Source organism: Pollicipes pollicipes, unplaced genomic scaffold (assembly GCF_011947565.3).
Source record: "Pollicipes pollicipes isolate AB1234 unplaced genomic scaffold, Ppol_2.1 Scaffold_7261;HRSCAF=8764_pilon_pilon_pilon, whole genome shotgun sequence".
Lineage (NCBI taxonomy): Eukaryota > Metazoa > Arthropoda > Thecostraca > Pollicipedomorpha > Pollicipedidae > Pollicipes > Pollicipes pollicipes.
This window is the reverse complement of record NW_023597054.1, coordinates 26,357,601-26,372,321: the sequence shown is the minus strand read 5'-3', so window position 1 is coordinate 26,372,321 and position 14,721 is coordinate 26,357,601. Positions and strand designations below refer to the sequence as shown.

The following is a 14,721-nucleotide window of genomic DNA, read 5'->3' as shown; positions in this document are numbered from 1 at the left end:
TGAAGTCGGTTTCACATGATTCAGGACACGTTACAGCGGCCTGTTGATTTAATCAAACCTTGTGCCTGAGATGAATAGCTTCCAAAACCTCAAAAGCAAAGACGAATCCTTAAACGCTTGCATGTGACACGTGGCACGTGCAACACTAAACTTGTGCCATACGCCAGTGATTACATTTGTCGGCCAAACTTGATGGTTTTGTGCCGGGACAAATCGTGACCCCCTGGAATATCTCTTTTTGAATTGGCATTTTCCAATTTCTTGCGCTTCGCATTTTCACCCAACCATGGTAAACCCATAGGCCTCAAAGTGTGCGGTGTTACACGTGCCAGACGCACACCGCTGCCAATACAGGAAGTTCAGTTGCCATTACACATCCAACATACGTACCTGGCTTCCGTGAAAATTTTTGATTCATGCAACACCGTTCGATCTGCACAGTGACATGAGTCGATAGCCGAGCAAAGCCAGACGCATGTATATAAATGGTGTTTTATATTTGCGCAAAAAAAGACCATTCATTTGGTTTGGACTCCGTCTATGTCTGGACTCTATTAGCCTAAGATGACTGAGCCTTTTTGTGTTCAGAACGTTGATATGTTGCAGCTTGGACTATTGTTCCTTTAGAAATGCTTTCCCCTCAACCATTTGTCTTTTTACCTTTCTCATTTGTGTCCTTCTACATTCCATCTCTTTTCGTCCGCTCATTTTGTATTCACCTTTCTCTTTGGTCGCTTTGAATTTGTGTAAGTCAGTTGTCGTTCGAGGTATGTTTTCATATCTCGCAATGCCTTGGGTTACCTGCCAAGATATTTCCCTAATTTGCTTATGCACATTGACCGATTTGTTCCATCCGAAGTTACCTCAGGTCTGCTCTGTAGAGTATATTCGATCAATAGCTATTACTGGTATCGATGATACTTCCACACATTTGCTAATTTGAGCCTCCCCAAACGCCTGAATTGCGTCATAAACGCGAGGAGCGTTGTGAACCGTCATAACGCCCTACTGTGTGCCCTAGTTGCCCTGAGAACTTTCCAGCCGTGATTTCGGGGCTCTGAAGCGGTGCCATTGATCTGCAGACGAGCGCGTCGTCGGCGGTGGTGTCGCTCCGGCCGATGCCGACGCGCACGGCTCCGCCCACCGCAGCCAGAAGAGACGCCATTGGTCTGGCTGCTCGGCGAGATCAGCCGGCAGGGCCAGGCTCAATGTCAACTTCAGTTTGACTTGTCTACGTCCGGCCGCTGCACACATTCAACTGACTCAAGTGAGACCAAAGACATTCAACTGACTCAAAGGTGAGGCCGAAAGCATCCAGATGACTCCCAGGTGAGGCCGCAGGCATTCAACTGACTCTCAGGTGAGGCCGCAGGCTGAGTCAGCTGACTCCCGGGTGAGGCCGAAGGCAAACATCTACATCATTTGTGGCAATGTCCCGCTTTGCCGCATCAATCAGCGTAAAAACAGCGAGCGGCTGATGCATGGTACGACAGACTTCCGTCAAATTTGAGCCATCATGATATATTCATGCATGCAAACAATCGAATTTCCAAGCAGGTTCTGACCACGCTCTTTTATGAAAGGTTCTATGCGCCTTGGTGCGCTGCATGTAACGTTGCATCCTACAATGGTTAAGTGTGGTGGAAGCCATGCTTCTCTTGTCGCGACTCTCGGGTCCCTTAAAGCGTGTGTCCTCACCACCTCACCCGGCTAGCTGGACGCGTGGGCCGCTCGTCTCTGCAGCACCACCTCCCAGCCAGGCCATTAAAGCGGCCCGGCCCGGGGAACGGACTGGCCAACACACTGCGTCCAGGCCTGGTCTGTCGCAGATCACAGTCACGCCGGGTTCGCTGTCGCAGATCACAGTCATGCCGGGTTCGCTGTCGCAGATCACAGTCACGCCGGGTTCGCTGTCGCAGATCACAGTCACGCCGGGTTCGCTGTCGCAGATCACAGTCATGCCGGGTTCGCTGTCGCAGATCACAGTCACGCCGGGTTCGCTGTCGCAGATCACAGTCACGCCGGGTTCGCTGTCGCAGATCACAGTCACGCCGGGTTCGCTGGGCTGACCGCTGCAGCACAGACCAGGCTGACCACTGCCACTGGTGGAGCCAGGATTTCGTCAGGGGGGGGGGGGGGGGCTGCATGCAACATTGTGGGCCCCCTAAAACTTGGGCTCCCTAAAAAAAGTCATGACATTCCGGTCCTACAATTTTAAGATCCTTATATCCGCTATGTTTTATACGGAACTAATCTTGCTGTCCGTACCTCTAGAAAACTAGGTGTGCTACGGAAGGACATACATGGAGCTTGTTCATTTTCTCCAGATCGTGGTGATTTCCGTCATTTTGAGGTGAAGTATTTCAGAGAAAACAGGAAAAATAAACTAAATTTGCCTGCTGAATACCATCAAAATCAAACACGAACTTGATTCCTAGCTTGTTGACGGCTGGACGGCTGGGCGATGTGATCAGCCGATGACTGATGACTGTTAAAGAGCTTTTCCTTTGTTGTAAAGAAGTACAAAATATCCTAGCACTCAAAATGTATCAAGAACGTAATGCGCAAGCATGGTATGCGTCACAAGTTGAATAACTAAAGAAAAGACACATGACGTTGGCGGGGCATAAAATTATGTCCGACAATGGTGCGTACAGTTGTATCGAGGCGTACCGTACTGCCGCTGCGAGGGTGAGGCGTCAGGGGAAATTGTCATCCTGTAGTCTTGGACTAGTGTACATGGAGTAGTTTAGTCAGGTTCGTGCACACGGGCGGGCGAAACGCCCCTACGCTCGCAAACACACCTGGAGCTTTCAGCACCAGTGTAAGATCCCTCTGACTTCCTCTGAAGTCGCAGAGGTCACAACTAGTGTGGAGGAGCTGAGGGCAATCAAGAGTGTCCAGTCGACGACGTAGGCGCTCCGATAAGCTGGGGAAACCCAAGACCAATGGGAACTGCTGCTGAGCGTTCGAGGGTAGCGCAGGCCGACAAAGAGGCTTCTGTCAACAAATATAGGGCCCTCAGAGCAAGCGAGAAGAACCCAAGACCATGTGGTGGGCCCTTGAACGATCGGGAGTGCCCCGTAGGCTGACATATAGGACTCTGGCCAGAGCACAGGCCCTCTGGGCAAAGGGAAATTACCAGAGATCAGTGTGCGCGAATGAATACACCTGTGCGATCAAGAGTGCCCGGACAGGTAAGCAGAAAGGGCCCCGATAGGAGTGAAGGGTCATCCGCGAAAGACATCAAAGGGAAAGTCCTAGATCAATGTAGAGGGCCCTGAGCATTGAGTGGTTCGGTGCCTTACCGTATATGAGCTCCAGCAACAACACAATGCCCTTCGATCAAATGGGAAGAACCCGAGACTAATATGAAGGGCCCTTGAGCAGCTGAATGTACTACGGCATATGCGGCCCCGCAAAAGCGTATATAGCATTTCGGGCGAGTGGGAAGAAACCATAGAGGGCTCCTGATCAATCAAGAGTGCTCAGGCATGTTGCCAGATAGTGCCCCAGCAGCAGCGTAGCGCCCTACGAGAAAATGCGGAGAGATCAAGGTCAACGTGGAAGGCTCCTTAGCAATCGCATTGACTCGGCCAGTGATAAACAGGTCCCTCGGCAGCGTAGGGTCTCTGGACACCGTAACGAGGCTTAGTGTCTCTCCCAATCACCACTTCTTGAATCAGCGAAGACTTGTTCTTGTCTTCTCACGGGTTCTTCACTTTTGTTTCCGACTGTTCTTGGTGGTCTGAAGGCCCAAAGTCGCTCAATTTTGTTCTGTTTTGTGTCATAAAACTGCATCCGTTCAGTCGGCTGTACCTCTTCCAGCCCCCCCCCCCCCCTTGGGCCTCTTCGGGACACAAGGGGAGCATGGTCCCGCCCCTCTCTGGATCCGCCACCGGCGGAACAGCTCAACAGATCGGGTCTCCGTTGAGAGCATAGAGCCCTTCAGTCAATTAGGAAGAACCCAACATTAGACAATTAGAGACACCCAAGACCCAATGTGGGGAACCAGTGAACAATCGAATGTGCCCGAACAGGTTTATGGATGGTGCCCCGACAAGAGCGCAGGACTCTCCATTTATAAGAAACTACCGAGACCCACCGCGGAGGGTCCCCGAGCGGTCAAGCGTGTTCGAGCAGTTTAACAGATGGGCCCCTGACAAGAGCAGAGGCCCTCCAAGGGAGTTAAGAAGCACCCAAGACAAAATGTGAATAATCCCGGAACGATACAGTGCGCCCAAACAAATTAACAGATGGGCCCCCGACATGAGCGTAGGGCTCCTCATTCCATTGGAAAGTACCCGAGACCCAATATGGAGGGCCTCCGAACGATCACGTGTGCCCAAACAGGTTAAGAAATGGGGGCCCCAACAGTAGCGTAGGGTCCTGCTCAAGTGACAGGAAGCTGACCGAGCCCTAGGCCAGTGTGGAGGGCCCATGAATATATCGTGAGCGTGTTGGTAGGTTAATCGAAACTAACATAAAGGGCCACTGAACAACAGAGAATGCCCCTGCAGGATAGGGCCCCCGGCTACAGTGTATAAAGCCTTTGGGATGAATGGAGAAAACCCGTGGAAGACCCCTGATCGACAAGAATGTCCCGGTATGCTAGTAGAAAGGGCTCCGCCAACAGCGCAGGGTCCTCCGATAAAATGTAAAAAATCAAGGGCGACGTGGAAGACTTCTTGGCGATCGAATTTGTACCCTTCAAGTGGAAATATAGGGCTCCCAGGGACAGCGTAAGGGCTCTTGAGAGCGTAATGAGCCTTAAGATCTCTCAATCACTACTTTTACAATCAGCGAATGATAAGTTACGTCAGCTCGTGGGTCTTCACTTTCGCTTGCTACTGTCCTCGGTTGCCTGGAAGGCGATGGACGTCCAATCTTGTTGTCATGTGTTTAAAATTGCGTCTGTTTTGCCAGCTTTGGGCCCTTTGGGAACCTATGGGGCTCCTGCGGGGCCCAAGGGAGGCATGGCCCCGTGCCCCTCTCTGGATCCGCCACTGATTACTGCAGTGGGCTGCCCACTGACCAGCTGACCAGCGCCAAGCGCTGGACCATTGGTGAAAAGACGCTGGCTGCCCTTGGGAGGCATTACCGATATGGACCAGCTGCCGAGGCATTGCTGGTATGGACCAGCTGCCGAGGCATTGCCGATGTGCACCAGCTGCCGAGACATTGCCGGCATGCACCAGCCGCCGAGGCATTGCCGATATGTACCAGCTGCCGAGGCATTGCCGGTATGTACCAGCTGCCGGGGCATTGCCGGTATGTACCAGTCAGGTTTGAGCGCCGTTTTTCACGATGCTAATGAAGATATTGCTGGCATCTGGTGATCAGGGAAGCTTTTTTAACTTTTTAAACAACATAAATATTGTCAAGGGCAGTGACATGCACAGCCCAACAGCCGTGATGTAGAAAGGAAACTGGCGAATACCCCAGGGGATATGTATGCTACATAGCTGAAACAACTGTTCAAGGCACCAGGGCAAAACAACATCAAGAGCTCTCTGATACGCTAAGTACCGTACCTTTCAGCGTTTGTGAGGTCTGCTTCTTTGTTCACAGTTCGCAGGTTTATCAGTACGGCCGGGACTCGGTCGTAAAGATCGCAAATCCTGGAAGCTCTTCCAATCGCAAATTATGGTCATCCCCCCCCCCCCTCCCTCCGGCGCAAATTCTGGTTGCGCTGCCGCTCCTAGATCCCACTATGTCCCGTAACTAATGCTTCTCTGGAAGCTCGCGAATGGCAAAAGGGGGGCAACAGCAAGAGAGGCATCGTTTACGGTCCATGCGTCCGTGACTTCAGACACATGTGCAGACACCTGAAAAATTCTCTGTTTGGCGCGGCGAGTTTGAAAAGTTGCTCAGTGGGTACCTGGCGGTATTGACATTTCAATGAATTTCCGTAAAATTGCGTGAAGTGAACAATATTCCTTTTCAAAGCACCGCAACTTATTCACGGCCGTTCCGTTCAACTCAAGTTAATTGCAAAGAACTCGAGTCATGATTGAGTGTAACGGCTGTACATTTTTCAAGCAAGTATCACTTCTGAGGTCTAACTGTGTAACTGTGTAACACCTAACTGTGTATAACAGCTTTACATCATTCAAGCAAGCATCACTTCTGAGGCCAAGGAATTCATGGATTTAAAGAACTGTTTACGCCACGCGTTGCAGAAAAAAATTTAAGCGGATGATTAGTGGAGGGCAGCAATCGATTGGGTCACAAGTCTCTAAAATAACAGTATTTATTCCTAGCTGGTATTGTAGCAGAATGCAAAACTTAAGTCAGCATGACAGCATTTTTCTAGCTGGTATTGTGGTGAAATGCAGAACTTCAGTCACCATCTTCACACGACCACCGCGGAATAAAATCCTCTTCCCTCCATCATTTTTAGTCTACAGATAGCATATTCGAGGGTAGCTTCCAGGTCGTCGGTTATCGTGTAGCGTGGGGGAGGGGGGAGGGGGCGATGACTGAAATGGCCTCTTTGGACTCATGAGCCGCTGGCGGCACTGCGAACCCCCCTGAGCATACGGTTTTTTACTGGATTTTAGCCGGTTGGAGACCCCCGAAGCTACAATAACCAGGGGCTCATAGAGGTCCCATACGGCTTTTTCGGGGACGCCCCGGCATTTGGTGTCTCCATGGGGGATTCCTGTGGGGGTCTTGAGGGTCCCCACAGGCCATCCATGAAGGTTTCTGAGGGGCTGACTGTCCACTCTCCCCGTCTCTTGGCTACGCCTGTGGAAGTAAACAAATTGAAGCTAAGCATTCTATATTCTTCCATACCTCGCTAACAGTAGATTCTCAAATCAAGTTTATGCTTCATGAGCAGTTGATATATTCCAGTTCAGTGACGTACATTGTAGTTTAGGAGCATTGAGCGTAAATCCACAATAATGCCACTAAAAGGATGAGTGTGAAAAATGAGATCCAGTACATGATGATATTCTGCACAGAAATAGGTTTACAGGCGATTTAAGCATCACGTGTTTAAAGTTTTCACTACTTGCATTTATAGACAAAATATTGCGGACAAATGTACAGCTGCATTGCTGGTTAAGACCTAAATGTCATTGAAATTCAGCCTTGGCATTCGCTTCGCCTTGTTTAACGAAGCAAGCTGTTTGCCTCATTTTTTAAAAAATTGTACATCATGTGTATCATGTGCGAGTAAACGCGTACGACTAAAGATAAAGAAATTAGGACGAAAGATTTTTGTGGCCGATTCAGCGTTTGGATCACTTCCATGAATGATTCCAGACAGTTCTTGATTCAAGTACATTGGCATGGCTACTTCTGATTGATTGTGAATCGAACAGAGTGGCGCCTGAATCATGATTCGAATCAATGTGATGTAAATCGGAATGAACAAGCGCTTGCGGGCCTGCTTCACTAAGCGGCGGAGCTTCTATGTATGGTCTGTGCAAACGTCATTTCGGGATGCATCAACATCATTTACAGGATTCCCTGCCCGACTGCCGGGATGTCTGGTGGGAACTGGGTGTGATGTGCTGCCTGTCAGCTGTGACGTTGCTGGGTTATGGGAAGCAAACTGCATCTTGAAGCCAATTTTCGTGCAGCATCATGGGTCGAATCGCTTGCAGTCTTGACAGAAATTGGTGGATGACAGCCCACATCTCCCTCGCCCTCTTTATGCGCGTTGGTGTGCTGGGAGGTAGCTGTTCTGAAAGCCTGAAAAACATCATTTTATATGTTTCAATAAGCGATCGTAAACCCATGGAATAGTATTAATTCGAAAGTGAGATAAACGTTACAGGAGCGGTTGCTGATTTCGTGTCACGCAGTCATGCATCCAAGTTGATTAGGCGTTTAATTATCCGGAAAAACCATTTGTGGAATTTTTTGCATTGCCCCCGTGGTCGGCTTACTGAGCCGAATCAGCGATTATCTAGGTTTCAAATATTACTCTGCAGATCTCCACCGCGGTCGGAGTGTTATTACGTATTTTAACACTTCAAGAAAACCCACGCACTGCTGCTGTCGCTGCTCTGCCTGCACAGCTGCTGCCGCCGCGCTGCCTACACGTCTGCTGTCGCTGCGCTGCCTACACTGCTGTTGTCGATGCGCTGTCTACACTGCTGCTGTCGATTCGTTGCCTACACTGTGCTGCCGCTGCCCTGCGCACTGTTGCTGTCGCTGCGCTGCCTGCACGTCTGCTGTCGCTGCGCTGCCTACACGTCTGCTGTCGCTGCACTGCCTACACTGCTGCTGTCGCTGTACTGCCTACACTGCTGCTGTCGATGCGCTGCCTACACTGCTGCTTTCGTTAATCGTGTTTCGCCGTTTGACTTGTCAGACATTTGCAGACTGGCCTACCATGAGAGGACTGGCCTGACAAAAACATGAGATAGGTAAAGGATGTTGTTTGGCATAAAGTGGACATGATAGGAGAGCGAGGGGTAAGTTGTGTGATGCCTGTGGAGTACCAAGGTAATTTATCTCAAATCTATGCGATGGGGGGGGGGGGGGGGCAATCTTGATTTACTCAGCTGACGCACAGAAGCTCCCCCTGCCTTTCAGCGTACTTCTGGTCACATACATCCATACGTTTTGAGACGAGAGCGACAAAGGTAGTTTTTGCGCATCGTTGAAAACTATAACGACCGGTGTAAGTGTGTTTGAACTCTTCGGTACAACGAGACCAATCTGAATACTCTGCCGAGTGGCGGGGAAGAACATAATGCAAAACAGGGTGTCGTATGTATTATGGAACAGCTGGCATCTGCTTGCCAGAGTGGTGCGAACTTTATTCCAAGATATCGGCCGGTGCATGTATCGGCTGTGTGTAAGGGGGGGGGGGGGGTGTTACATCAGTGGTGAAATATACTGACAGTCTGTCATTGACTGACTTCCCGTTAAGAATTGGCTCACGTGATGGCTACGACTTCTTGTCATCCAGAATGTAAGTCGACACTTACATTACCTATTTAGACCCATGATTTCCACATGGGCAACTAAAGCCGAGGTGGCAGTAGTCTTAAAACAAACACCGATAATAAAAAGGGCAAAACATTGTCAAAGTGCAATCACGACGAATCACGAAACAGCACAGACGAGAGCATCTAGTCTGCATGTCATACTGCATGCAGATTGCTTGCGATGCAACTTACTCTATAACAAAAAATCAAAACAGTAAACGCAACTCCTAACATGTGATACAAATTACCCCGAGGCGGGGCAAGTTCTGTCATTTGGGAGGAGGTCATTCAGAAATCATTTACAAAACAGCGAAGACGTACTCACCAATACTTTATCACTACATCTGAGGCAGAATGTTATAGCTGTTCGCAGATATAAAAATTATAGCCCTGGCCTCACTAGCTATGGCAGGGGATCGGGGCTCAGTGTAAAAACTGATACACCTCTCCCTTCTATCCCCACCATGAAGTTTGTGCCTAAATACTTAGTGTGCTGATGGTTGAGAGAACTATCCCACATTTTTTTTGACCAAGGTTTTCTGTTTAGTCATATGCATTGAGCGGTCTCAGAGGAGCATTGGGAAGCGGGTTTAATTTAGCACTGGAAGAGGCAAGACCCCCACCCTCTGAAAACATATCAAGTGGCACACCTTGATTTAGTGTAGACTCACCTGATTCAAGCCACAACATCGGAGCAAAGTTCATTCAGAACCAATTCAAAAGCTAGATAGTCGAATCCACTTCAGTTCATTGAAAATCCGAATAATTCTTGTATTAATTTGAATCTAAGCCGATTCAACCACAACCTTGCCACACACAGAATCCAAGCCGCCCTCCCCGACGTGAGCTAAGGGATGCTACAATGCTATTTTCGTTGCTATTTCGACCGCACCCAACGTTGAACGGCCCTTCTGTACTATATTTACTTCTTATCATATCTTTCAAAAGTCAGCACAAAGTCTTGCCGAGTGGTTTGTCGTTCACATACACGTCATGTTTTTAACGTGTCTTTGCGTCATAGTGCATCTTTTTAACCTAGGTTGCGGTTACCTAATACTCTACGTTCCTACTACTACTACATTCCTACGTAACCTACGTTCGTAACCTACTACTACGTTCACAACACTTTTGTGTAAGGCACTAAAAGAATAGGCCTCAATTCACAAATGATAGCCCAAAATATCGGCTACAGAAGGCTTTGATTATGGCGCACTGATTCATTTAATTGAAAGCGTTCCTGCCCTAAGGCCTTCAGAGACCAGTGCAGCGCGGATAGATTCTAGAGCAACCTTGAAGGTGTCCACCATAAGAAAGGTAAAAAAGGTGATCCTACTAAAGAGACAGAAGTATAGTAGCGTTTTTAGTTGGTCGGCTTGAACCCCGCCAACTTCAAGAAGAAGTTGTCCCAATCCGGGCAGAGGGTTTCTTCCTATATTTAAAGACAAATTAAGCCATTTCTCCGTATTCGATCCCGTCACCTTATTTTGTGATGCCACATCCATGAAAAGAATACCTCTATTTTAAAACAGGGACGTGGACGCATGTCATTCAGTGGTACAAATGCTAACCTGATGTGAATCAAATCCATTTTACCGATACTGTTGGTCGATTGTCTATTTTGTATGGAAATTCGGTGTTTTTCTGGATCCTCTGTTGTGTAACCGTACCACATCTTTTGACCATCTCGGCTATCTATTTATTACCCTTACCATTCAACGGATGTGCCCATGGGCCAAATCCTGAGCACGTCGTTTTAACAAATCCACGACGCTCATCAGCGCATCCAGGCAGTTTTGCCGGTGCTTGGACGATGACACCAGCGTGACCGGTCGTTGTGCCGCAGGATGCTGATGGAGGAGGAGTCACCTCGGTCGGGTCCGCCGGCCGCCTCGGAGACCGAGAGCGAGCTGAGCCTCTCCGACTGCGGCTCCCCCTGTCACTCGCCCGTGCCCAGCCTGGAACCGCCACCGCTCGTGCACGCCGCGTACGCAGCGCCGCCGTCCGGCGTGCGGCGAGTCATCCGAAAACTGTTTACCAACTCGCGCGAGAGATGGCGCCAGCAGAACGTCAGTGGCGCTTTTGAGGAGTTGCGCCGCCTAGTGCCCGCCCACCCGCCGGACAAGAAGCTCTCGAAGAACGAGATCCTGCGTCTCTCCATCCGCTACATCCGGCTTCTGAGCTCGGTGCTGGAATGGCAGGACCGGCAGCTGGAGCTGCAGGACGAGCCGCCACTGGTCAAGCAGGAGGTCACCGAGCAAGACGCGGCGCTAGACTGTCAACGGTCGTGCTGAGAAACTGTCGCTGCTTGACAAACGACGGGGGAGGATAAGTGTGCAATGATCCGTCACTGGCCAGGCTGACGGCATCTTAATAAGACCTGGGGTCATCGAGAACAAAACGTATAGATCCGAGCTGGGGGCAAGTCACGTCTCAGTGGAAATCGATCCTGTGAAAACACGAAATCCCTTTCATGAGCATCCCACGCCCCGTCATCTCGCGGCCATTACCACCGATCTAGGAGCTGCGAGTCATGGACGGTCCAGATCAGAGGTGGTGATAGCCAGTCTGGCGGCGGACACTACTGCGGAAAGAGGGCTGGATGTGCGCGTTCGATAGACAGGGAGCGACAGGTCGTCAGCGTGGAAGAACAGCGATAAACGGCGAAATAACAGTGGTGAAGGTGGAATAGCAGTGGAATTCTTAAACCGGTACCAAACCCACACATCACACTGCACTGTCTCCGGGGAGGACACGATAGGCACGCCGACTGCCGGCGGTCATAAAAATTGTGACGTTACCGTGTTAGGCAAGCTGGACAGACAGCTGCGAGCGTCCAAGGGCAGACTGGTCACAACGCGCGGTAGACAGCGGAAACAGGATCAGCAGGATCGATGGTGGCCGCGTGCACGCGCGGCAGGTGGGCGGCCGGCGGGCGGCAGGGCGACACGGTGGCTGGCTCGCACCCTCCCCCCTGACGACACGTGCCAGCCGTCGATACGTGCAGCGCCCGGGGGAGGGGCCGCAGTCGATACGCCAGCTGGGCGGCCGTGCCGTCGCCGTGCTGCCGTGTGATCAGGCGAAGTAATGGCTGCATGTCTGCATGACGTGGAACAGGATGTCCGCACCGGTGTGGAGAGGCGGATGAGGTAGCTGCGATGGCCGTGAAGGGGGATGTCCATACCGGTACGGAGAGGGGAGTGAGTTAGCTGCGATGTCTCTGGGGCAGGATGTCTGCACCGGTGCGGAGAGGAGAGTGAGTTAGCTGCGGTGTCCGTGGAGCAGGATATCCACACCGGTGCGAAGAGGAGAGTGAGTTAGCTGCAATTTTCGTGTGTGCTTGTGGAACTGTTTCAAATGTCCGGTGACATTTACTTCTGAAATGCAAGTGAACTGTGTGTTACGATTCGCGCAGATTAAACTAGACTCCTTCCGCCACATTGCATTTTCATGGTCATCCTTTGGTGCAGTTAGAGTGACGTGAAGGCCTTGTCGGAGCAATACTGACCGTCCCGAAATATCTTGGACAACAAACACGGCGGAGAGACCCAGCCGCAGATTTTAATATCCAGAGTTCGAAGCACGTAAATGACCTGAGAAAGGAGGTTGAGAGATTGGTGGCGAGGCAGCACCTCACCGTAAAAGGCCTTCTGCAGACGCTCCTAGTCGCAGCTGAAGCGCTTAACTACGGGATATGCATTTATATCACCATCAGCTACCAGACCATTGGAACCGAATGCCCTACGACGACCGCCCTTGAAAGAGTTAACCCGCTTTTTGGTAACTAAGTGCATAACACATTTTTACGTACGCATTTGGATCAACATGAGGCTGTGAGGCCTGAACTGGGTAAAGGACACTTGGACTCCTACCAGTACAGCGGAAACAATCAAGACCGCTGCATGCCTTCAACACAATGAAATTCACAGTAATGTCAGGTATGTAATGTCTCGTTCAAGTTTGCAAAAAATTTAACATAAGTCATGGCCGTGCTTGACCAATCATTCTCCGACAACCATTGGAAGCAAATTCGGCTTTAAGTTTCAAAACATTGTGTAGAATGTGATTGGGCCAGATGGGCGCCAAACGAGGATAATAAGTCATCAGGACGGCCATTTTGCTGAAACGATTGGCAGCTTTGCACATAGATACAATAATGTAAAACTGACACTTTTTGTAGCATTTTGCCATTAAATGCCGGAATGCCGCCGACATTGACACCCAACTACATGGCACAGGAGCATAGACCCGATAATTTCTACGCACCCAGATGTGTCACAGTGCAGTCGCGCACAAGTGCAAGACTTGCGCTATTGTTTCGATGAAGGCATGTGTACGAAATATCAACTCAACTATATCTCCATTCTCCTGGCTTTTCCGGGGAAAAGGCTAATACGGCTGTCTTATCCAAGTTCTTCTAAGTTCTAAGCCATGCCCAGACTAATACCGTATAATTCACGATGAAGGCCATATTTAGTACTCATAGCGCTGTTGTATTCAGTGAGTATGATGGTGGTTCGACAGCAGCTGCCGCAGTGTTAAGCAGCTATTGCCGACAATACTGTTGTGCGGATAAAAATATTTTTGTACTGACAGAACCCGCAACTTTTTGTCGGGCATGTCTAGTTCAAAGGCGTGCATTAGGTTTGGACAACACTTAACATGACTAGGGTTTATGATGAAAATAGCCGACCATCGATATACCGGGAAGTACATGTAGAACGGCGGGGTGGGCAATCATTAGTTTATATTTTGAGACTACTCGTCATTTCACGGCAGCATTCATGACCACAAGCGCTCATGATTAATTCCAGGTACGCATCAATAGCATCCACATGGCAGGCTCGGCAACATATGTCCCACCTCCACATCAAGTTATGACATAGATTATAAGGTGTGCGAATAAGTGTAAACCCTAATAATAATCGCAGTAGACGTGTAAAAATCGAGAGGACACGATGTTGTTTTGCGCCTTGCGAGAAATTTGCCCGTGGTACGCCAAACCGGCTCTTCAAAAATATAACTTTGAGTTGTGCCGCACTCCCCGTTGCAAATTCATGCATACACCGCTGACGGCATCAATCAGTTGCAAGATGCATCCAGTTTTGAACTTGAACCTTGTCCAAATTTTACATATGGAGTAATGTTTATATCAACCATATGATCCATATATATATATATATATATATATATATATATATATATATATATATATATATAACCAAGATACATGGCGAGTGGCAAGGACGATAGTGACGTTGCGACACAGTGCCAATTATATAAAGCTTCTAAGCTGCCCAGTACGTAGCCTGGAATGCAAGTTAAGCAGGTCAAAGCAAGCCCCGTGGTTGCAACATAAACAGGTCTTGTCGCCGGTGCAGGAGCTCATGATACGTCCCTGAGAAAAAGAACTGCCAAGTGATTTCAAAGCCAGCCATGAATTAGGCAGCGCATCCACCTGCGTACGGAAAACATTGGGGTGATTGTTGCAAGCCTTGCCGCAACGCACTGACTCTGCCACTTTCCCTGCAGCCGCCGGACGGACCCAGTGGCGGGGCTTGCGGCGACGGGCTGGTGGCATGTGCAGTGGCGCAGCGCCTCCTCCCGGCATGGGTCCGGTCGCGCACGTCCGCGGTCAGAGCAGAGCGATGCCTTCCAGCCACCTTACTAGAGGCGGCGATCCTGCAGTCTCCGGCTATCGACTATATGTCTCTCGTCCCTGGCACCGGGGCACCGGAGGCTCAGGTCTGCGGTCGCACACCGGTCCCAGGCC

The 14,721-nt window shown here is 49.9% G+C and overlaps 1 protein-coding gene across 1 annotated transcript; it reads left to right on the top strand.

Moving 5' to 3' along the window:
* Window positions 1-1,216: 1,216 nt before the first annotated feature.
* Window positions 1,217-11,242, top strand: LOC119111244 (protein lyl-1-like). The gene is made up of 2 exons (XM_037235064.1): window positions 1,217-1,267; window positions 10,795-11,242. Exon 2 carries the CDS (start codon window positions 10,796-10,798, stop codon window positions 11,240-11,242), a length of 447 nt encoding a protein of 148 aa, XP_037090959.1. The 5' UTR covers window positions 1,217-1,267; window position 10,795.
* Window positions 11,243-14,721: the final 3,479 nt, after the last annotated feature.

What these genes read in the sequence shown, in the direction of transcription:
- LOC119111244 (XM_037235064.1), top strand. Translation starts at nt 10,796, where the DNA reads ATGCTGATGGAGGAGGAGTCACCTCGGTCGGGTCCGCCGGCCGCCTCG.